At 39.7% G+C, this 24,062-nt stretch overlaps 1 protein-coding gene across 1 annotated transcript in view; it reads right to left on the bottom strand.

The window, feature by feature from the left end:
- Positions 1–24,062, bottom strand: part of slc6a11b (solute carrier family 6 member 11b) — a 35,367-nt gene that overhangs the window by 8,423 nt on the left and 2,882 nt on the right. Inside the window, exons 4-11 of the mRNA XM_042506324.2 lie at positions 23,732–23,872; positions 23,477–23,558; positions 17,984–18,116; positions 13,716–13,850; positions 4,052–4,155; positions 3,027–3,151; positions 987–1,099; positions 171–308 (exon numbers count right to left, since the gene is read on the bottom strand). Of these exons, the coding sequence (XP_042362258.1) occupies positions 171–308; positions 987–1,099; positions 3,027–3,151; positions 4,052–4,155; positions 13,716–13,850; positions 17,984–18,116; positions 23,477–23,558; positions 23,732–23,872 (971 nt within the window). The remainder of the gene's footprint in view (positions 1–170; positions 309–986; positions 1,100–3,026; positions 3,152–4,051; positions 4,156–13,715; positions 13,851–17,983; positions 18,117–23,476; positions 23,559–23,731; positions 23,873–24,062) is intronic.

The raw sequence follows: 24,062 nt of genomic DNA, 5'->3' as shown, positions 1-24,062 counted from the left end.
GAACTTTTTACTTTCTTTCCCTGGTTTCTGCTGGACATGTAAATAATTCTTCCTGTTACCCCAGCAAATAACTGTTCATCATTCCAAAAAATGGTTATAAATAAGTCACACTTGTAGCATTGCTTTTAGCAGATAATTCCCTTCAAGATTCACAATGAACTGAGTCTTACCTCTGTACACATGATAAGTCCTATGAAGAAGGAGGCTATAGACATGCCCAGAATCAGCAGCTCTCTGCGGTAGCCTCTCCTGAAGGTCTCTGGGTACATGTCCACCACAGCTGTCACTAAACTCTCCACACACACAAACTGCAAAATAAACAACATAAATGTCTTAAATGCCTTGTTTGGTTAATAAATTAATTACTAACAGATGACAAGACATTGCTGTGGTACAGTAAATGAGACCTAGTGACTACTTAGGGCACACTACTGCAAGTGTTTACATTATGTCCAATGCTGCATGAAGCTACAAGCTAATATCAGGGACACGTGCAATCTTCGTCACTGATGTTGCTAATTTGTTCCAGATTTCTGATCATTTTTCTGCTGGAACATGTCCGCTTGTGTTTCGAAGATTTATTCATGCATTTGTGCATTTGATTCCAACATGAAAGCATATGAACATGACGTAGAAGAAACTGAAAATGAGCATATTGAGTGCTCTTTGAAGACAACATAGTTATTCACTAGCGGTTAAACATTTCAATTACGATCATGAGCTCATATCTTACACAGAAATACAAAAAATCCGTCATTAGTTTTGATGACATTTGACCTGCATGCATGTTTTTTTTCATCAAACATTACCTGACTTAAATTTAAACACCACCAAATAAAATTCAAAGTGTGGGAGAAGGGCAAATTATTCAAAAAATCTTGAATAAAAAATCTTTCTTTACTTGCACATCTTCAGCAACTTTCCAATTTCACTAGTTAGTGAAATATTCTCTGTAGTCTCAGTATTCTCACACCAGCAGCCCTCACCTGACTGTCCAGGCCGAGGAAGATGAGCATCATGAAAAAGAGACAGGCCCAAAGTGGAGACAGAGGCATCATAGTAACAGCCTTGGGGTATGCAATAAATGCAAGACCAGGACCTGCATCCCAAAAAAATCATCGAGGTGAGAGTTTTTCAGACAATACAAGACAAGATGAGGGTACAATAATTTCTTTGTTGCATTTTGCTCTGATTTCTTGCAATGTTTTGGGAAATCAGTTGTTCATAGGACTTTAACCATGTATTTGACTGTGCAACTGAAGACAGTTTTGCATTGTCAACTAAAAGTGCTTGTTCTTGTCGCTGATAGGCTCAGATTATTATTATAAGTGACATTATGGAAAGGATCCCTACAGTGACAGTGACATGTGATGTGGAATAGGTGGACCCAAATGCAGCAGACTGAAGGCAATAAGAACTTCAATAATTTTGTATTTAGGGTTTGAGAAGGAAAAAAGCTAAACTGAATATCATAAAACAAAACCAGGGATCAAATAGAGGCAAACTATTCAGATGAGGGGATAAGGTGCAGATGGAAAAAAAAGGCAGAGAAGCTCAGGTGAAGGGAATAAGGTGAGTCAGTAGGACAAGAGGCAAGGAGCTAATGATGCTGATGCAGGGCAGGTGTGTAGATTACATACAAGGGAAAGGGACAAAGAACGAAAAATAATGCAATAAACAGAAACCCCAAAACACAGTGTTCTTAATAATAAAACAAAGGAGTGAAAACAAAGACAGAATAACTAACATAGGCAATTTAAATGGGTCAATAGTATACTACAGGTGGAGTCTTCCCAAAAGGTCTAAAGGCATCAGGACAAGATTGTGACAAAAGTAAAATCCTTTTGTTTACTCAGGAACAGTTCTGAAATCACTTTTGTGAAATCCGCCAAACTCAGTGTAAATAAACTGCCATTTCAGCATGCATGCAGCCAAATATTTTTACATCTAAATGAGTGAATTAGGGGTTTAATTAAAACCAGGGTTTGTGGTTGTTCAGACAGTGGAAAGATGAACCAAGATGACCTATATGAGTTTTATATAGTTTCTGTTGATAGTGACGTGTGCTATAAAATTACTGTTATAATGGAGTCTGGTGGATTAGGCTATAGCAATTTTGGGGCTGTTTCTTGTCAAACAAAAGGTTCTCTCTCTATCTCTGTAGGGATCATTTCAATAATGTTGTCAGACACTTGAAATAACAATCTGAGCCTGTCAGTGGCAAGCACCTATAGTGGATGGACATTGATGGCACAAACCTGCCTTTCGTGTTTTTATTACCGCCTGTTTTGCAGCTCCTGGCTGCACCTAAAAAGTTGATGGCAGTCAGCAAAGTTAGTTTAATTCTTTTTTTCTCAGTCTACAGCTGCTGCTAGAGGCTGGAGACATCCTTTCATTTTGTAGTTACAATTCACAAATGTATGAACTAACTCTAACCCCACCCACAAATTAACAGACTGCAGCGTTTCTAGCTTCACCTTTTAGTATCAGATCTGTGTGCTAGGTACCGCAAGCAGAGGAGTTACCAAACATGGGGTTCCAAAGGTACTAAAGGTACCATCCACAACTTTTCACAATGGAAACGCAAAAAAATGCGTACCAAAGTGAAGTCAACCTTAGCGACCTGCCGGTCTGACTGGTTCCAAATAAGAACTGGTATACCATTGCTTTATTTAATGCCTACATTTGGTGAAAGACCTTTAGAAACACACTATTTAAAACATTAAGCTCTGCCCTCACTATGCTCCAAGACAAACATTTCAAATCTCTCGCTCTGTCACATTCTCTAAATCATTCATACTGAGTTGAATAAATCATAATGCGGTGGTCTAAGAGCCTAGGTGAAGAGTGTGGAGTTATGTAACTGGTTATGTTCACCCATTTTAGCACAATACCATGGATGGGGGAAGCAAAGATTCAGACAGGCTTTCTCTAGTCTACACTATCTGCTCTGGATATAATGTGTGGACACATTACAGCTCTGGAAGTTGATACTTGATTAAGAAACATGACTGTTTTTCTCTCACCAGATTCTGCCACAGCCTCGATGGGAACGTTTTGTTCGTAAGCCATGAAGCCCAGCACAGAGAAGATAGCGAAACCTGCTACAAAGCTGGTGCCGCTGTTCAGACAACATAGCATGATGCAGTCCCTGAAGAGCAAGACAGACAGAAAGAGAAGGAGATCACACTTATTGTCAGAGCTGTGGCCGGACCTTTAACCAGAGGCACAGACTTTCTGCCTATTAAGCCTCCTAGACTGTGCAATTTTAGCAATCTTATAGGTTTAATGCAGCTACACTGTACGACATGGATATAATAAAATTGGGTATGACATCGAGTTAGATGTATGCAGACAGTATAATGACAACGCAAACTGAATCTATGAGGCTATGACATATGTCTATCGTCAATACGCAAGAAGCAAACGTCGTCAGCATGCGTCATCCATCTACGCTGCTGTTGTGGGAAGAGAGACATGTAAACAAACATGAATCGAGCCCTTGCTATAGTGGTTGAAAAGAAGTCTGACGAAGTGGAGGAGGAAAATATGAAAGTGGCTGTTGGCTGTGCCAATTTTGCAAAGAGAGCTTGAAGTGTTCATTAGTATCTACTAGCATTTAGCATTCATGCTGTATTTCTATTGGTTGGTTTGTAGCCGCACGCCATAACAGCAGTCACACAGTGAGATGATCATCCCAAATTTCTGGCACTGTCAGAATTTTATCCCAAGCTGTCTTTGATTGCAAGACCGTGACAATGGCCATCCTTGAACATCTCACTGTGAAACGTAGAACCACCATTTTATGGCCACGACCAAAAACGGACATGTGTCTTTCACGTTGATCACCTTTCATCTGGGACAGCCCAAGATCACACAGTGTATACTGGACTTTACAGTCTCATGCACAGATGTGTGTTGAACAGGAACTAAAATGACACCCTATCTGGTAAACCATCCAGTCTAATCAATCACCTTTTACTAATGGGGCTTCACCTGTATTCTTATATTCATGTATATACAACTGCTAGTATCTACATTCTTATCTTACCTGTAGCAGTTATTGTTGTAGGCATTGTAACTTCCCAGAGCAGTGAGACAGCCCAAGCAGATGGCATAGGAGAAGAAGATTTGGGTTCCAGCATCAACCCACACCTGAAGAAAAAGTAGGCATAAACATACAGTAGACAAATGGGTTACCAATGAGAGGAATACTTCATTCACAAAATGATCATTTGCAAATCAGCCGACTTCAACCTGTCTTGCACAGAATCCCTGAAGAAAATTTTGTTTGGCTTTTTTTTTTTTTTTTTTTTATGTCTCCACAGTGAATGCCAAAAATAGAAATTTACAAACTCTTACACAACTTGTTCAACAAGTCTCATTGGTAGTACTTTCCAAATGCATGTATTCTTGCTAAAATCTTACTGTTTAAAACATTTCTGCATAAACATAAGACATTGAACCATTGAGTTCAAATACACACTTGCGTGTTTTAAATAGTAAGGTAAAGTAGGGTCAGTTGTGTTAAACGCTATCCTCTAAAACTTCAAATAATCAAGAATTTTTCTGTTTTTGGATTGTTTGTTCATCGTGAAGGGAAATGAAAAAAACAAAGATTGATCTTTTCTGTATTCCACATAACAAAGGCTGAGAAACTGATCACTGACAAATGATCATTTTGTGGGTAGAGTATAGAACAATCAGCAGCCACAACAGCTGTAAACCTTTTTGGCATAAAGCCTCTGACTGTACTAGAGGCATGAACAGATATTTATACTCAAATCAGTTCAGAAACTTTTCAGATAATTTAATATTCTCTTGATCCTGCTTAAAGTTTAATTTCCACTCCATCAATCCCTCTCTGCCTATTATCACTGACGATATAAATTCTTTGTGAGATTTTTTTAAATTAATTAAATCACAGAATTACAATGAGTAGAAGAGGCTTTCCCATTTACAAAAGATAACCATGATATGTCAGGAGATGACTCTTTATCTGCTCTAATGAAAACCCCGCATTTCTTTTGTTACCCCTCATCTACCTGATTTTCATCATCTCAGTGATTTTGTAATGAAATTACAGCTCAGCTCGACCGTTTTCTTTCCCCTCTGAGAGGCACACAGTAGAGCAGCATGAATCATGGATTAACATCCTAAAAGTCGACACAGAGTCTTCCACTGCCTTAATATTCATATTTTGCTACACTAACGCCATTCCTTTCAAGGGTTTGGTGGGGATTAACAGAGGAAAGCTAATATAATTTAGGGTTTACTTAAATAGACTTTATATTTTTTTACCTTTCCAACTCAAATCATTATCATCAGAGTGGCACAGTGAGAGGGCATGAATGGAAGTTGTTTGTTGAGGCCAAGGCATTAAAAAAATTGACCTTGCAGACAGTTAAAATGTTCCAACAGAAAACAATGCAATCAAACTGATTTTGTTGCTGACGGATGCTTGTGGCTGTTTGAGCAAACAAAAGAAAGACAAACGAAGCAACTCCTTCAAGTAATCTATCTGTAAAGACAGTAACTGACTTCAGATTACCATCTATTTAAACTATAACGATATACAGTTACTCAGGTTTTGTATTTTAAATACATAACACTGTGACTTGTTCTTGCTTCCCAACCTCGTCAGTATCACTTGGCTAGTAAATGTTTGGTGATAAGTGACAGAGAAGTATAATGCAAGACCTTTATCCAGGCCAAGTCTTTATTTAGGTCCCCTGTGTGAAGACGTATCATGGTATTTTAATCATTGACAATGGTGGAAAGTAACAAAGTAAATTTACTCAAGTATTGTACTTTAGTACAATTTGGAGCCCCGCTATTCTTATTTTAAAGGTTGTTACTTTACAGATTGAGATTATTAATAAAAATATATTATTCACTACTAAATTATGATTTATTATTATACATAAAGCTAACCAGCAGTATATAAAGTAATTGAAATGAGCTCTATCTTTACCAGCTGCAGCATGAAAATTAGATGAACATTAATCTATCAAAGAGTACAGTTCAGTAATATCGCATTCAGTTCTGAGTACTTGGGTACTTTTACCTTTTGTACTTTATATTTTGATCTTTATTGTTTTGTACTGACTTAGGTAAGATTTTGAATGTAGGACTTTTACTTGTTACAGAGTAGTCAGAGTAGTTCTTCCACCACTGCTCATATGGGTTTCATGGGGATTTACACTTGTAAGGTTCTTCACTAAGACGGCGAGGAAGTACAATTTTCATTATGAAACCGGTTTGTAGTTCAGCACAGGAGCCTCGGACCCACAGGATAGCATGGTGTGCTAGCAAATTCAAACTTAATGCAGCATGGCTCTTTGAAAACTCTCTCACATCACCATTCAGCCACTAATCTCATTTCCCCACCGAGAAACAATTAACAAACGCACGGTCTTCGCTCCCTCCTGGGAGTAACCACGGTAACTTCTGTGACCTCACAAACACAGGACTGTTCCTGTGGAAGAACAGGCCTTTCTCTCCTAATGTTCATTAATGTTCTCTTTAGTTCACCCTCGGCTGATGGCCGCACAGCGCAGGGAAACCTTAAAGGCCCAGGCGCAGAGAGAATCACTTGTTGATGTTGTGCCTAATTTGGCCGGCTTGTGTTTGGTTATGTTGAGACTGTGGCTCCAGGAAACTTTTCTACGGTGTGAAAGCTGGATGACATTGGCTGTAAGATAGCGTTCTTGTAATGTTAATGTACCACTCTCGGTGCTCCTCACGTCCCACTCTTTTTATAAATTAGAATCACAGGTATTTTTCATGTAAGGTGGAGCAAGATATTTGGCTGAAATTAATCAGGTTTCACTCACAGCTTTACCTTGGAGCCATACAATAAATGTTGTTTTATCTGCACCGAATATTATATTGCATTGTACAGATGGTGCAGGCCTTCAACAACAAATCAGCGAGGGATGTTCCTGGATTCAGTGACACATTAAAACCCTGTCAGCACTGACTTTGCAATGTCATTCTATATGTACAAATGTCACTACTTCTTGTTCTTTTGAAAAATTGCATGTCCTTTTCCCGTCTTTAAACTGTCCTGTTCATTTTTCTTCTTTCTTTGGTGTATTTTAGTCAGAATTTTAAACTATATGCCCTGTTTCTTTGATTTTTGCTTTGCTGTATTTTAGGAAGCCTTTTGTGACACCTTGGCCAAGTGACTAAACTTAATTCATGTTTGATCCTCCCCTTTCACTGAAAAGTCATCATGAATATCAAACATCCAAGTGAAGTGACAAAACGTGAAAATCACTCTTGAAATTAGGTTTCTGTCCATTACATGATAAGATACGTTATGACTTCTACAACTATTAGGTGGATAAAATGAAAAAAAGTTACGTGATGATAGGAAAACAGATGTACTATCTATATTTAAACCAGCAAGGTTAATAATTTCTGTTAATCTTAACAATTAATATGTTTCAACATTTGAAAGATATACGACATCACATTTGTCATGTTTTTTTTGCAATATTGGAGTTTAAAGTTAAAGTTTCTATACTTCGTCTTTGATGCTTCAAAGAAAACATTTGTAAGCATCTGATTGGTATTACAAATCTCAAGTTTTCAGAAATGCAGCTATTGCCAGGTACAGATATTTGAAATATCTCTAAAGTGATACAGTATGAATAACTTGTCACTAGATCCTCCATCTGATAAAGGCCGTTTGAATGAATTCACAATTAATGTCAGTGAATGGGCGCACTACAGTGATGGAGTCGGTCGATTTGGCCAAGGAGATGTGAGTGACAGCTGGCTTGACCATGGATATTTATAGAACGAGCCCTGCAGGCGACTCATTGGTTCCCTGCAGGTGACCGGACGCTCGTGGGCACCGTGTTGGCTACTCCTGCTATCAGGCATTTGGGACATTACTCCAATTTAATTTCAACTCAACAAAACTGATTTAAAAATGAGGTTTTGCACTGCTTTAATTCCATACACAAAATTTCACCCCATAGCAACATAACAACATAAAAGTTACATTTTTTTTTACATTTTCTCATCTTGTACTCATTTATTGCAATTTGCTTTACATTTCTTGTTAAGTTACTTTCCCCCACCATGTTTTGGAAAGATATTAATTTGCTCAGGTCTGAAAGGGTATAAACTTGTTAAAGGCTTTTGAAAGCAGCACATGTAAACTTTGGCTAATCACATATAACTGCTTCTTGTTATCCTTTTTTATGATAAGAATGGTAGCACACAACAACACCCCTCTGGGCTTTACAGTTTTTTTCACATTAAGTGGCAGGTTTGACTCGTGAGCGGGTGGAGAAGAGACACAAATAGCAGTGTGAGAAGTGTGGAGAGGAGGGTGATGCACAGTGCAGCATGGAGGCTGAGAAGGCGGGAGAGAAAGGTATATTGAAGAAGAGAATGGGGGAGGCATGATGAAGTTCAGGGGTGTAAAAAGAGCGGGTGACACACAGCCACACACACACTGCACACAGCCTGGTGAGCAGAACAGAGCCCTGATTGTCCCTGAGGAAGCTAATTTAACATTGGTGTCAGAAGTAATGTCTTCCTCTGCCAAACAGCAGCCCTTCTTTATCACCCTCCTTCACTCTCTCTGTGCCTCCGTTTGTGTCTTTGTTTGTCGATCCATTTTGTCTCACTCGTTCGCCGTATATCTGTATCGCTGTTTGTCTCTCTCTAACTTTAATACATTCACAGATGCAACAGCCACCTTACTGGCCAACAGCTGTTTAAGTACCTTTTTTTGCACTGAAATGCAGAGATATAAATGTGGAAAATAACTGTTAATAGGAATTTTATCAAGAAATAATGTTTTAGTCCTAATATGCTGCAGTATGTTTTTTCACCATGAGGATCTGTTTTGCCCAATAGACTATGTGAAACAGACTGACGTTTCTATCTTTACAGTTACATACTGACTTCATTTCTGAGGCAATAATGTTTCCTTGTCATCACATCCATGGAGTCTCACCTGGTGGACCAGCTTTTGCCATTAAGAGTGTAAATCAAGTGTTCAGACAGGATCGGAGTCTAAATAGGAATGAAGTTATTAAATACCATATTTTTTTCAAATGTGCGAGTTAAAAGACAGCCACCAACTGTCCAAGAATGAAAAGATTCAACACGTTTTCATCCTGACTCTTATCACGGTGCCATTTTGTCATCTGTGTCTATTTATGACATTTTAGGTATCGTTCTGCATCAGGTGTTAATGCTCCTGGATGGCACTACCATCACGTCAAGAAATGCATATGGTGGGACGACGCAGCACATGGTTATGTTTAGACAACATGAGCACAATCAATGCGGACCATCAACAAATGCACGTGCTCGCATTGATAGTTTTGCCTAGGATTAGGCATAAGAAGCACATGGTAAGGTACAGAAAAAAAATGTCACATTCAGACAGGAAGCCAAATGAAAGTCAGTTGTTTGTGGGACCGTCTACCAACCCTTCCGCCCGCCCTTTAGCCCCACTCGCGCTTATTATATTAAATCGTTACCGGTCTTTCAACATTTTATGTGCACACAACCAGTTTCATCAAGCTTTATCAAGTGATGCCACCTGTTCGCGTGTGTCATGTAGACGTGTCTGGTGCCGTCTGGCCATCCACTGGCATAAAATAACAACGTGGCCAGTTCTTTCCGGCCATGCTCTCAGCTGACGCTGCCCAGCAGTGTTCCATGTGAGAGCACAAGGTGCCTTTTGGCGTCACGCACTTACGGCGAAAGCACTGACAAAGCCGAGATATCTGACAAGTTTGGAACTAGAATGGGATGACAGATTATACAAAGGAAACATAAAAACAAGAACTAGTATTACACTGAAGTAGTGCTAGTTAGATGCTTTAGCCTGCATCCACAATCACTCAATACTCACGATATGACTTTGTCATTTCATAGCGCTGTCAAAGTGTTTAGTGAGAATTATTTTGCCCAATATAGTAGACTCAAAGCATCTTACAATGCATCTTAAATAAACATTGTACAACTAAACTAACAAAGTATGATCAACAAACAGAGCTCTAAAACGTATAATTATCAATGATAATTATATTATTCTGATAAAAATCATTACAAACAGAAACCTTGCTCACTGAGCCTGATGCATTTTATTGTCCTATTTGTTACAATATTTTGCAATATGACAAAAATCTTCAAGCTGTGAAGATCAATTGGGGTCCTCTCACTTCTTGAAAGTGGAAAAACAAAAAGAAAATAATGAGTCCATCTAATTCTGAAAAGGCATCCAGAGCAAGGAGAGCTTTACCTGCTAATTAAGGAATGGCAATGTTGCAAAGATGGTCTATAAAAAAAAACCCAACTCTTCTCCAGCTGATGTTTAAATGTTTCTGACTCTTTTTAATATGATTATCTTATAAAATGATGCTTAAGTGTGCACTTGAAGGCTGCATATATGATATTTTCCCCATACGACAGAGCATGTCCTTTTAAAAGTTTAAAATATGATTTTTAGGCTTGGATGATAGATTACTACTGCACGCAGAAAGCCAGTTTTCCAGTCATGCTGTTCATTGCAGTTTACGTTACAGCGGAGGAATATACTTTGTAATTCCTTCCTTAAAATTTTGTTCGTCTCTAAAAAGAAAAGACTGTTTAAATGTCAAATTTCTCTCTTGTTACAGTCCCATGCACATCACTTCAACATGCAGAGAAATCCAAGCCCGACAGGTCTGCCGAGCCACGTTATGGTTGTTAAGCTGTGATCGGACAATTGCTGGTCTGGGGAAAGGGTTCAACGAACAGGCAATTCTGAGCTCATGTCAGAAAGTTTTCAAATGAAGATGAACTTCTAATTGTTCTTGCATTTGTTTTCTTTATTAAATGCGACAGCTCTTCCCTGAAATGTTATGAGTGATACTGTCACTGAAAATAAGCATTTTGTCTACCATATAAAACCTGCGTTTCAGAATCATTTTATCAATCGATCAATCACTGTGTTCTGATCTGTTCTCTGTTTCTCCCTCAAACTCATCCATCTAAATTCAGGTTGTCATGACACCCCATCCACTGACATTTTCTTGTGCACTGTTGCTTAGCGACGCGAGGTGTCTGCCTTTTCCAGACGAGGTCAAGGAGTCTGCTGTGTGTGTGTGTGTGTGTGTGTCTGTCTGTCTGTCTGAGTTATATATTAATGCACCACCTCTATTAGCCTCAATCCTGAACTGTGAGCCCCTCCTGTCTCTGAAGGCTCACTATTTTCTTGACCCTTGATCATCTCATCACCAGCAGGAAGTGACAGCTCTGCTATGATATTCTCGGACTCCATAATAAGCCGCGACCACAGAGTGGGATTTATAACTGAAGCCAAATGTTAATAACCCTCTCTCTTAATGTTAATAACTCTCTGAAACTGCCTTTTTTAAGCTGTGTTCACATGGAATGAGGCAGACTGCAAATCAAGCACGACCGTCAGAGAATACTGGCAACAGTTTACTGCACTGCTGTCCAAAATTAAATTTTCTGAAACTTTTTGCCACCCTCCGGAATGGTATTTTCAACCCGATACTGCATAGCTCCCACACAAGGAGAAAACATGGACGATCTGGACAACGAAAAGCTCATAATTTTGGTGCAACAACTCCCAGAAGTGTATGACCAAAAATTTTAATTCTACTGAGATGTTACAGGAAAAGAGTACATCGGTGGAATACCAGGTGGGTAATATGGAAAGTGTGTTATGCTATATTGGCTATCTAGCATTAGCTGACGAGCTATCTGCCTAATATTAGCTATTGACTTAAATAATGAAATAATTTTAATTAATACATTTATTCCAATTTTTGACACATCACTTAAGCAATATATCATCGTGCGCATTTTGCTGTCCCACCATTCCATCTAATTTTTTTTTTCTTTTTTCCCAATGTTTTGGCAACTAGCTTCTTTCTGAGTAAACAGCAAAATAACTAGCTGTTTTATGTTGACTGTAAGTAAACTTGTTTTTGGTACAGTAAAGTACATAAACAGTGAAAGCTGAAAAAAAAGACTGATCCCCCACTGCAGCATAGTAGCAACAACACCACCTGTCCCCCTGGCAGCTACTCAGCTTCAGACAGGTGGGTGTGAGGCAGGGGTATAAATTCATTCCCATGAGGATCTTTAACCTCCTCCTGCTTTATTTTGCCATCTTCTGCCTTCATTAAATAAGCTGACAAAATAGACGGTTTTAACACAGAGCAACCACACTAATTAACCTGATCAAACTGACATTATTGCTGTCTTAAGCTGCCATTAGGAAATACCAGAATTACAAGTCAAAGGCACAAGAACGATTTAAACTAGGGAGTGAGATTTTCTAATTCAGTATTTACAATGTCTCATGGTAGGTTAGGACAGCAGAGTGCCCTTGGTGTGAAGAATCCCCCCAAAAACCCTTTCAGTATCACTGGACTGGTTTCTGGATTTGCAGTTTCAGTTCACCCTGTGCTACCAGCAGCAGGAAAAGTACTAACAGCCACAGTGTAGTGCAAGATGACGTTAACCAAATATTTTCCATCAATTACTTGATTTTCTTAACAATGATGGAAGAATTTGAAGGCTGTCCATTATTTTGACAAATAAGAAAACTGAGGGCGATCTACCATAACTTTAAGCAATTCGGATCTCTGTCATGTTGGCAGCGTGTACATATGCTATTGACTCGTCTTGATTTCACGTGCATGACCTCTTGTGTCACTGGCTTTAGCCACTGCATTGGAAGGCTCAAGCCCAAAAACTGATGGTGTTGGTAAACAAGGTGAAATAAGACGGACTGATGCAGAAGTAAAATCACTCATCTGCTTCGTGTTGACATCTATTCTCTCCAAGCACTTATAAATCCATAATCTATAAACTTGTTCTTCTGTTTTGTTATTGTTTCTCTCTTGTTTAATTCTTAGTTCGGCGTTATTGTTATGTTGCCTCTGCAGAAAACTCTTGTTTTCTTTTGCTTTGCCTTGTTTGTCAAGCACTTTGTAATCTCTGTTTTAAAGGTGCCATATAAATAAAGTTATTATTGATAATTAAAACAGAAAAAAAGAATGAAAATTAAAAATGCTATTATTATGATTAAAAGAGTGAAAATTAAAATAAGGGGTATTAATAGATTGTGACAGAACTTTATGATCCTGTTCGTCAAAATGAAGGACAGCATGAGTCTGATGCAACCTCTGGTGTAGAGCTGTATTTGTAGACATGATGACACTATTTACAAGTGTGGACACTAATAGCTTCTGCAGCCTTGACACATGTGCCATTTGCAGCCAATTGAACTACAACTCATTTTTTTTCTTTTTTTAGAGCTGCAATGTGAGTGGAGTTTTGAAGATTTGCATTTCAAACATATAGTAAAAATAGGGGTCGTATATATGAGCACAGTTTCTGTTAAAAACTGAGGAGAGGGCAGAGTTCACGCTGCTATGAGTGACAAAGTGTTTGTCTTCTGAACTTCATCACTGTCCTTCTGGTTATTTTCAAAAAGTGATGACTTGGAATCACAAATAAAGACAACAGCAACTCCATTATAAAACAGCAGCTGAAACACTAATTGCCTGCAGGTGGGACAAGTAATAAAATAGCAAAATCTATTACTTTGCTTGTTTGTAGGTGGCAACATCACAGGGGCACTTTTACTTTTACCTATTTTGAAGGAGGCCAATTCTTGTTAACCAGTAGAGAGAGAGATACAGTCGATCCAAGCATACCTGAGGGTCAGAGAGACGTGATATGTCCGGGTAGAGGTAGAACTTGATGCCGTCGAACGCTCCTGGCAGCGTCACCCCTCTGATCAACAGGATCAACAGCATGACATAAGGAAATGTAGCTGTCACATACACAACCTGCAGACATAAACATGCACAGATTTGGAATATTAATTTGTGTACAGATCACAGACAAACACAGCTGACAGTGAGTCACTGTCAGAACTTACAGCAGTAGCTGTTTACATAACCTGATATGATGTGTACAGAGTGGAGTCAAAGTGAGGCCGTGCAAAGCAAAAACCCAGCCAACAGTAGTCACGGCTGATTAATATTGGGTTCTTAGCAACATGGCCACCTCTGCATCAGACCATTAAAAAACTACCACAACTACAGGACAGACACAAAAAAACTGGACTGAAAGAATCCTGAAGAGGGCAGAGGTTGCTGTTTTGTCCTTACAGCTCGATAATAACAAGCCAATGCTCAGACCTAAAGGTGAGGCAGTGTAACTTATATAATCGCACATGTCCAGGCAAGAAGAGGATGAAGACAAGAGATCAAACATCACTGCTGTCTCACGCACAAACACACCACATAGCTACAATGAGCAGCAACGTGAGAAAGTAAAGCAATATTCAGTTTTCAAGTTTCATTCAGGATCTAACCAGCTAAGGAACATAGCAGGTCGTAACAAACATGGCTGACATCAAGATCAGTAAGCTCTGTGAACAATGTTGGGGAGGAACGAATTAATCTAATTAATCTAATTAATTAATCTAGGTTTTAATGGCACTACGTTATTTTCAGTATGAAGTTTATACGTTAAATTCTGTTGCTTTGCATCTTTTCACCATGTATGAATGCCTTTTTATAGCGTAGCCTATTTCTGGACATTTTTCAGCTTTATTGCCCAGTTTGAAACATTTTTTGGAAAAATAATCAAAATGTAATGAAATGTAGTAAGTTACATTACTCTTAACAAATTCATATAGTTACATTACTTATTACATCTTAACAGGGTAACTAGTCTAGTAACAGCAGACTAGCATCCAGTTCAAGTCATGGTGGTCTGAGCTGAACACAGTAAGTGAGGGCTTTCAACACTAATGAGGGGGTACTGTTGCACAAAATTACATGAATTTATTTATTTATATATATATATATCCCTCTAAAAGGGAAAATCACTCTTTGAATTTAAGTTTATAGTGATATTATAATTTATAACAAAACGTCACAAGAAATGCATGTATCGCTTTGTTATTTGGGGCCACAAACCAAAGAGGTTGGGAATGACTGGCCAAATAAATTGCTAATCATTTGTATATTGCTTCAGGAATACTAAAAACCAGTCAACAAATCTAGATATGTGACTGAGTATCTCTTAACATTCAGCTCAGTAAAAGACAGAATCTGTCCAAAGATTCTACAACAGTAAACCCCTTTTTAATCAATTTGTATCTATTTACAACTAAACTTAACCCTTACCTTACTTGTGCTCTATTGTAAACCATGTATTTGCCTTAGTTTGAGCCTATAATGTATTACTAACAGTCAACTGGTAATAAACCTAAGCAGAGGTATATGTTTAACAGTCAGCGTAAACATATTGTTTGATTTAATGGTGGACTGTCAAAATAAAGTGATACCAAGATCCACTAGCAGTTATATAACCATATAGAAATAAAGACTTCCATGATGGATGTAATTATCTTCCATGTGCAATTGATGTAAATATTTTTTTTAACAGTTCTTTAGCTGTTTGAGCCTTGTTTTTTACTATTTATTTTGTTTTTAGCTTTCTTATCTTGTATACACCTTGCTGCTATAATGAAAATGTTATAAATAATAATAATATTTAAAAAACAAAATTATAATAATAAAGGATTATCTTATCTTATCTTATCTTATCTTATCTTATCTTATCTTATCGTATGCCACGGGAACCACAGCTTTGTTGATGCATTTTTAAAAACTGTTTCTTTTGTGTTTTCAGTCCATTAACTATCAATAATGTAGCATTCAACATCAGTCATATAACATAACACATCATAGACCAGGCTTAAAAAACAAAATTCAGCACAATGTAAATTACAATAAGGTTCGACCTGACCTGGAACTGGGAGTATATTAGTACTCAGTTTTACAGCTCATGTTTTGCATGTACAGGGTAAGAAGGATATCATGCACAGCACTATAGAGTCACCTCCACTATAGTAAACATCACACATACAGTACCTTCAGTACAGTAACTAGCACTTGCTAACCATCAAACCAACACTCCCTTTTCCATTGAACCATTCAGGTTTAGCAGAAATGTGCTCGACATCTCAAGACTCTTAGAAACCCCTTAAACAAAGACCCTGGCCTCTTGGAAGGCAGAGGCGGACAACATACATCCCCTGGCTTGCTGGCATCCAGTCAAAGTCCAATTGAGGGCAGAACAGGACAGAACAGAGCCAGGCCAGGAGAATGAAAAGAAAAGAAGGCTCCTCTGGCCCCGTCTCTTAAACAGGAGAAGCCCAGAGGAGTGATGCTGGCAGTGTGGGAAAATGTGCTTTTCTTTGAAGCGCGCACTGAAGTGCATGAGTCCACACACACACACACTCACACACAACTTCATTCACAACGCTGAAATAGGTGTGCACATACTACAGACAAAGATAAAGTGGACCATTCACATAAACGGGCTTAAACACACACTCATAAAAACACACACACTCCAATTACCTGTACACCCTGGTCAGATAACTGTACAACCGCAAGGAGCAATTTCATGAATGGAAAGCACTTTTTTGAGGGGGAAACAAATATTTTGATGCAGGTTTTGATACAGTGAACATCTGAATCCAACTCTTGAGAAGACCAGTTCATTGTTAGTGTGAGGACAAGAGTGACTGATTTAAAATGCCTGTTAAAGCTTGATTTTACCCTTAACCATTCAGAAATTGACCACATTCTGCCCTACTGAACATCCTTCACCTTAAAATCCTGAATAAAAAGTTCAAAAAAAAAAAAAATAGGTGGTGTTATGATCAATGAGACTCAACGAGACTGTCCACTCTAAGCTCTGGTAATCCTAGCGTAGCCTACAGGGGAAAGTGTGGGAAAAGTTGTCTCCTGCCTGGCAAATCCCTCCTTTAATTTGTCAAATAAAACGATCGCACACCCTAAACCTTCTCGCCCTCTTTCTCCCCATCTCTCCGGAGATGAAAAGGACAATATTCAGTCTCTCCATGAACTTTTGATGCTCCACATGCTCCGTCCAGCTCACCACGGGTAAACATTTAAGCCACCACAAATTTACTGGTCAAACTTGCCCCTGCCTCGCCGTAAATCTAACAGGAGGGCTTAAATGCGAGAATGGCTGGCAAACACGGCCAACAAAAGCAAACAGCTTAGCAGAGTCGGAACTGAATGGGCTGTAGGGTCTGTGGAGAAGAAAGCACCTCTCTCTTGCAAACGGGCGAGCTGTGGTTTATTTCTCATAGCAGGAGAGAGAGAGAGAGAGAGAGGCAGAGGCTGAGGATATACTCTGCATGCTCCTCATGAACGCTCTCCTTTCCTCCAGTGAATACAGGAATCAATCTTGGACCGGCTGCTAAAGCCCAGCCATGAAGAAGCCTTCTCCCCTCTTACTTCACAGCCAGACAAAAGACACTTCAGGGAGATATAGGCATTGCCGCCTAGCTGCCCCCCCCCCTCCCGTCACGTAGAATGTGAACCCATTAATTTTTCCTCACACACCTCGTCTCTTTTCTATTTACTCTCTTTCTTCCCTCTCTTTTTTCACTCCATCTCCATCTCTCTACTCATTCTGGCTCATTGAGTCTGAGAGGGGGAGCTGAGCACCCAGAGCAAGGTGCAGAGCCCTCACTGTCCTCGTCAAGGCCGTTAGAAGAGACTCAAGGAGGACATTAAAATGGAAAGGCTGATGGGAGAAAAAGGTAGAAGTGGGTGGTGCAGACACCCCTTTTGTCCTCTATTTGCAGGAGGGAATGCATGTGGCTTCCTGTCAAGGAGTTGTTGTGGGGACAAGACGGGAAATCTTGTGGCTGTGTCGATGTGAAAATTAATACTGCCAAGTAAAAAAAAGGCAGTAACAGCAAAGTTGCATGCACATGTTTTCCTGCACACACGTATTCTTTTACAGATTCCTCCATCATGAGTTGGATGGTGTGATAACAGCATTACACAGTTTTCCCATGTCATCATGTGCTTTCATTGCATGGACCCACAAACAATAGTAAGCATGCATTACTGTGTCTTACCTTGCCAGTCGACTTGGGTCCTTTCCAGATGCAGAAGTAGCAGATGAACCAGGCCAGGGCCAGACACATGGCCAGCTCCCAGCGCATTCCCCCCATGTGCTCAATACCATCTGATATCTTCAGCACTCTGCGTCTGATTTGGCACAGAGAACACAGATGAGTTGAGATGACATAATTTCAAGTCTCTAAAGACACTTTCTGGAAAGGGAAAAGTGGTGGTAAACAAAAAATGCAGAGCCTCTGCAGTCTCTCTGAGATCTGCCTTCAGGCATTAAGTGCAAACTTTGCTAAATAAATTACAAGACAGAGGAGGAATGATGAAAAATAAATATTTGTTTGAGGTTCTTCATTATAAATAGTAACATCATTTTTGCTGGTAAACCACGTTTATAGTTCGGTTAATGAATTCTCCAACCCCACAAAGCACTTCTGCTCCTCAACATTAAACCACTGTCATCCTCGTAATCATACTAAACCACCTTATAAATAAAATGTGCAGTGAACTGCCTTTTTTCATCAGCCTAAATTCAAACATCTGTATTTTGTAATGGGATGGGGAAATAAACCAAATGGCTTAAAATATTTTTTCCCTGTGCATGCACAGGTGCATGAAACTTAAATCTTTGCGCTATATAAGACCAATTTAGTAAATTTTTATATATTTTTCACTAATCCCGGCAAGACAGTATGAAGGTAAAATAGGTAAAAAGCACCAGTTCTGTATTATTTTAACAATAGTACACCAATGACTCGTCAGTCAACCCCTAGCAATTAAATGGAGGATTTGAGTTGAGCTCACCATCATCCCACAAAATTGGGTTCAACTGAGGAAGAAAACTGGGTCTGGAGTAAATGTCTGTCCAATATCCTACCTAAAGCTAACTTCACTGCAGATTGGCAGCTGGAGCTGGCTTTACCGCAGCGTTAACACGGTCTGTCTGTGCCTTTTTTGCTCCAAGATGTTTTCTACTATAAATGTGTTTTTCACTTCGTGAAGAAATGGACGTACGGCGTGTATATACTGCGGCGTGAGAGTGAGAAAAAAGTGTCACTTGCATGAGTCTTAAGTCAATGCATGAGTTGGCAGCTCTAGCAAGTTACCTGCACGTAGAGCTGAGAATCACATGCACAGCTCAGATTTTACATGCACAACTGTTCATATGCACGCAGTATATGGTGCCCTGTTCAACCTATACTCTATTTACCTTGATTTTAATCACTAAAGGCCTGCAATGTCTTTATTTGGTTTTCAATGTACTTGCTCAGTCACACAGGATGAGTGCACCCTCTCTCACTGTACATGTCGTAAATATGGCCATGCTGACCAAACCATAAATACATTTTCTGTCAGCTCAAAGAGTAACATGACAATAGGGGGACTAACCAAGGATGACCTTATCAATCCTCTGCAACTTTCTGCTTCTGCCCGTGTTGGCTGATTCTCATTCTGCTGCTAACCTGGCAGTTGAGGATACAACTACATGGTAGTGTGACTGTAAATTTGCAGACAGCAATTGCGGAACATCTTCTGTGTGGAATAATGCGGTCTTGAATATCGTGATTCAGAAGTCACTTATCACCCGTCGTCTAATAACTAGAGATGAGGAGAGTGTTCTGTTCCAAAAATAAGACATCCTTTCCTCTGCTGAGTCTCCTCTGATTGCCACTGAATGGACTTTCCATATATGTTAAAGCTGCAGACAAACACAACATCAGCCCCTTGTCTCAACTCTGTCTTTGGCCCTATGCGATCAATGTCCTGAAAGATCAGGTCTCATAAGCTTAAGGAAGACAGGCACCAAGCAGGAAAACACCCTCAATGATGCATACTTTTTAGGCTGTTTGTTAATTTTTAACGGCTGTCAAAATTGAATAATTCTCAATAATTTATCATTTACAGGTCTGGATCCAGATTGGATGACTCTGGGTCAAGACCAGAAGGATGAAGAGGGACAAAAGGTTAATTAGGGGGACACATTTTGGTCATTTTGCTTACAAGTGTGAGGCTTCCCCCAACATATCTCCTAATTGATCAGGACAAACCTCCATAATAAAGGCAGACAGCAGCATTGTGGCATGGGTGGATCATGGCATGATCTTACTGGGGATAGACAGGAGATCATGAGTATCAAGGATGAAAGAAAACAGGTCATTCAGATTCTTTGGCCCCTTAAAGCTATAAAGCTCTATGTCACTGGCCGAGGGGGTCCCAGTACCTAACAAGTCAACCACGACAACTTGAGCCAGATCTGGGCTTGGTAAAGCAGAACACCCATTGACTATTGTGGTTTTTCTTAAATTAAACACCAATTCACTCTTGGAGGACAATGAGTGAACAAGAGCACCATGGTCAACATGGTTTTATCAGCAGATGCAATTAGCAGTCAGTAGTCTGTAGCCAATAATACTATTTACAACCAGGTGTATATATTCCCGGGTGTCCTGGAGCTGTCAAAATATGACACAAACAGGTCTATTCAGCTATTCTGCTTAAGTTTATGTACACAGTGTACATTCAGCATCTTAATACATTCTAATAAAATCAACTAAGTCTAAAAGTAAAAAGCCGATGTTGACTCACACAGGACTCAAACCCCAGACTCCGATGTGAAACTCTGTGCTTAACGCATTCAACCACCACGGCTTACTCCCTCGCTATACTACCTTAATTGACTTTCTGGCAGTAAATTTGAGAGGTTTTTGTCTCATAAATTTACCACTTTAATCTCAGAGAATATCCAAGATTGGCTGGCACAAGCCCTAACCCTAACCTCTTTGCCCTAACCCTAACCGCCTCCAATGTGATGGACGACGTGATGAGTACTACCCTATCACAGCACACAGTGGGAGACATAATAAAGCGTATGGGATTGGTGGTGAGGGAACACCACCTCATCTCCCAATTCCCTGTTTCAATCAGCTGTCAACATTGTGTTACACAGACTTGCTGACCAACTAAGCTGCTCAGATAGTGGAGTTCAATCGGCAGATTCTCACTGTATATACAGCTATGTACTTCAGTGAAGGTGAGTTTGTCTCCAATGTACTGTATGTTTCAAGTGCCTCTGTTGTTGCTCTGTGCCGGTTATTCATTAATTTATTGTGGACCAGCACTGCAGAGTCCAGAACAAAAAGTATATTTTGTATTTGAAATGTCTTATTTCAAATTTGCTCAGGAGTATAAAATAAAATAATCAAGTCAACAGAATCCAACAGAGGGCTTGAAGTGTGTAACTGCAGTAGTATAGGCTTACTACATGCCCACAACCAAAATCTTCTCTCCAGTGATGCGCCCACAGGTGTAGGCGCAGGATACAGGGCACGTTATCGGCGATTATGACATCACAGCTCGTCGGCGGTGGTGAATCAACAGTGTGTTTCCTGTTTGTTGAAGCAAAGCCAAGCAACAGCATTGATGGAGGATGAGAAGAGAGACTCTGAGCCACAGAGCTACATGGTGCTGCCAAATCTTTGCCACCGAGTTCACCCCCGGAGCTCCTGACCAGCCATTGATCATCGTGACATGTTCTTGGTGGCCGGCCACAGGCTAGGTCCAACACAGCCCCCCTGTACCCCCCCGGTCAGCCGAGAGGGCAAGATGTGAACGCTAATGTGTGTAAATATACTTGTGTGTGTTCTCAAACGTGTGTTAATTGGTTTTATATGGGTGTAAATTGCTGGATATTTCGACAGGTGACTTGTGGAATGGTGGAATGAGTGTGCAAGTTTCTGAGATTTACAATAACATCTATTAGTTTTTTAGGGTCCAAGCTAAGCAAATAGAAACTGGGTATCTTCTACCTGGTCACATACATACTGTGTAACCAACTTAAAAAGTACTTTAGTTAGTTTTATCAAAGAAACGTCTATTTTTTTTTTTATTTTTGAACACGACTTATTGCATCCTCTTGGTAAAGAGACTTCTAGAAGATGATTCACTGATATCTTGTGTTTCTTGAGTCATTTTTCTGGTTCAGAAAAAAAAAAAAATTTCCAGACCAAGCGGCGACCTCCCTGGCTGAAGAGAGAAGCCAACACAGAAGTGCCAAAAACTGCAGTTCCTGGAACGGCCAATTGAGACTGGCTCCAAAAGCGAGTCAATCCTCATAGACTCCCGTGTTAAAATACCTCACAGCAGAAACAAACATGTTTACAGCCTCATAAAAAAGAAAGATTTTGGTCTCTGCAGTTAATTCCTCCGCTTATGACAACTGAACGGGGGGTACATTTTTATATGACTCTCCCATTTACATTTTATAAAGGCTAAAAGTTACACATATGTGAGTCTTTCACCGCTTTGAGAGACGGGCTGACTACGAAGTGTCGCCACAGTCCCCGAAAGTTCCACCCTCTCATCCAAATATGGTCAAACCTGACTCCAAAAAACCAAGATGGCAACGCCAAAAATGCAGGACTCGAGGATTTAAAACAGGAGTCTGAAGAACAAAAAAACCCCCAAAAAAACAGGAGTCTACAAAGAAATGGATGATGTCATTGTGGCTGTGCCCATTATTTTCAAACAGTCTATGGTCCAGACATATCACTACTTTAGTCAGTGCAGTGGTAATATTATTGTTATTATGCACAAATTAACCACATATGTGCAAAAGATGTATTTATTTTCAGTAGTCTTTTCATTATCCTCTCTTGCAGTGATTTAAGCTTTGTATTTGAAAATGTAAAGATGGAATGAAAAAACAGACGGTAAAATACAGCTTGTTTAACTTACTGCTCTTATGTTTGTTTATGCTGTATATACAGTACAAATCATGACAGTCTGTCTTGGCAAACCAAGCCTGACCGGTTGCTATTTCTGCCAACAACATGGTGGTTGGCTTTTTGGCCATGTCGTTCTCTGTGGTCAGGTGTATGTTGCTGGCTCAAGTCGGATGTTTTCATTACTGTTACACAAATCATGTCACCGAACTTTGATCTGGCGCAAAAACATAGATCACATTTTGAATTGAACAATGTGACTGAAATATGTAGTTCAGAAAAAAAGAATAAGATTTGACCCAGTAGTGTAAACATAGCCGCTGGCAGCAAGACAGGAAGTGTGGTCAGCATTACACACTGACAAGGCCTGATCTGCTGCCACACACATGGCTCTAGCTGGGAGACAGCTGGCCTACCAGGGCCTGTTGACACACAAATATGAAAAGGGCCGACTAATTATTGGGGGAGAGGTTGGGGGGGGGGGGGCAGGGAAACAGCCTGAAGCTGTTAGAAGCTCAGATTTTCAATACTATAGTAGATAATGAAATTAAAGCAGAAGTAGAGACATTGTACACTCCCTGAACTGACAAAGCATCTCCTCTCGATGTCAAATACAAACTGTGATACCATGAATACTTTATACCCACAGAGATGAAAGCCATCACCGTAGTACGTGCTCCAATGGGACTTTGCACACACAAACAGAGCGTGAAATCCCGTATAAAGACTAATGAACATGACAGAACATGAGAAAAAAGTCATAAAAAATGTACTCACTCCCAGAACTCAATGACTGGAGAGGTGGCGTTGGGGTTTGTAATGTTGGTGGCGTTTTCTCCATAGTAGTCTACGCAGTTCTCTGCAGATACACAGTGACATGATGTTATTTTTGATAGCGTACTGCAGGTACATGTGGACACGGCATTGCACATTAAATCCTCGAAGTATTTCATATTTCCTTTTCTCTTAAAGCATGATTATTTTTGTTTGCAAGAATAATTTCCTCTCTTGTCCACTGTTCCTTCCTCCTACCTGTGTTCCAGTAGTGCCCACAGCCGGCCCACGGCAGCTCGGTGGTGAAGCAGTTGAAGAGGTAGAAGATGGCCCAGGCGAGGATCACTACATAGTAGACGTTAAGATGAGCTTCGATCACCTGCGTTGCATAGCCAATACCTGAAACAGCAAAGAGATACAGATGAAAAATGAAAAACTGCAGGTGAATGGCAAGATTTTAAAATGACTGTAACCTGGAAGTGTTCACAGCTGCAGTGAAAAACGTCAATAAGACACCTTTAGGAGTCTGCAGCCTGTTTCGTCATTATGATAAATTCAACTTTTCAAAAAAAATGAATTACTCTGGATC

This window comes from Plectropomus leopardus, chromosome 2 (genome assembly GCF_026936395.1).
Source record: "Plectropomus leopardus strain MGB_pleo_1.0 chromosome 2, ASM2693639v1, whole genome shotgun sequence".
In the NCBI taxonomy this organism is placed as follows: Eukaryota; Metazoa; Chordata; class Actinopteri; order Perciformes; family Serranidae; genus Plectropomus; species Plectropomus leopardus.
This window is presented reverse-complemented; position numbering and strand designations above follow the sequence as displayed.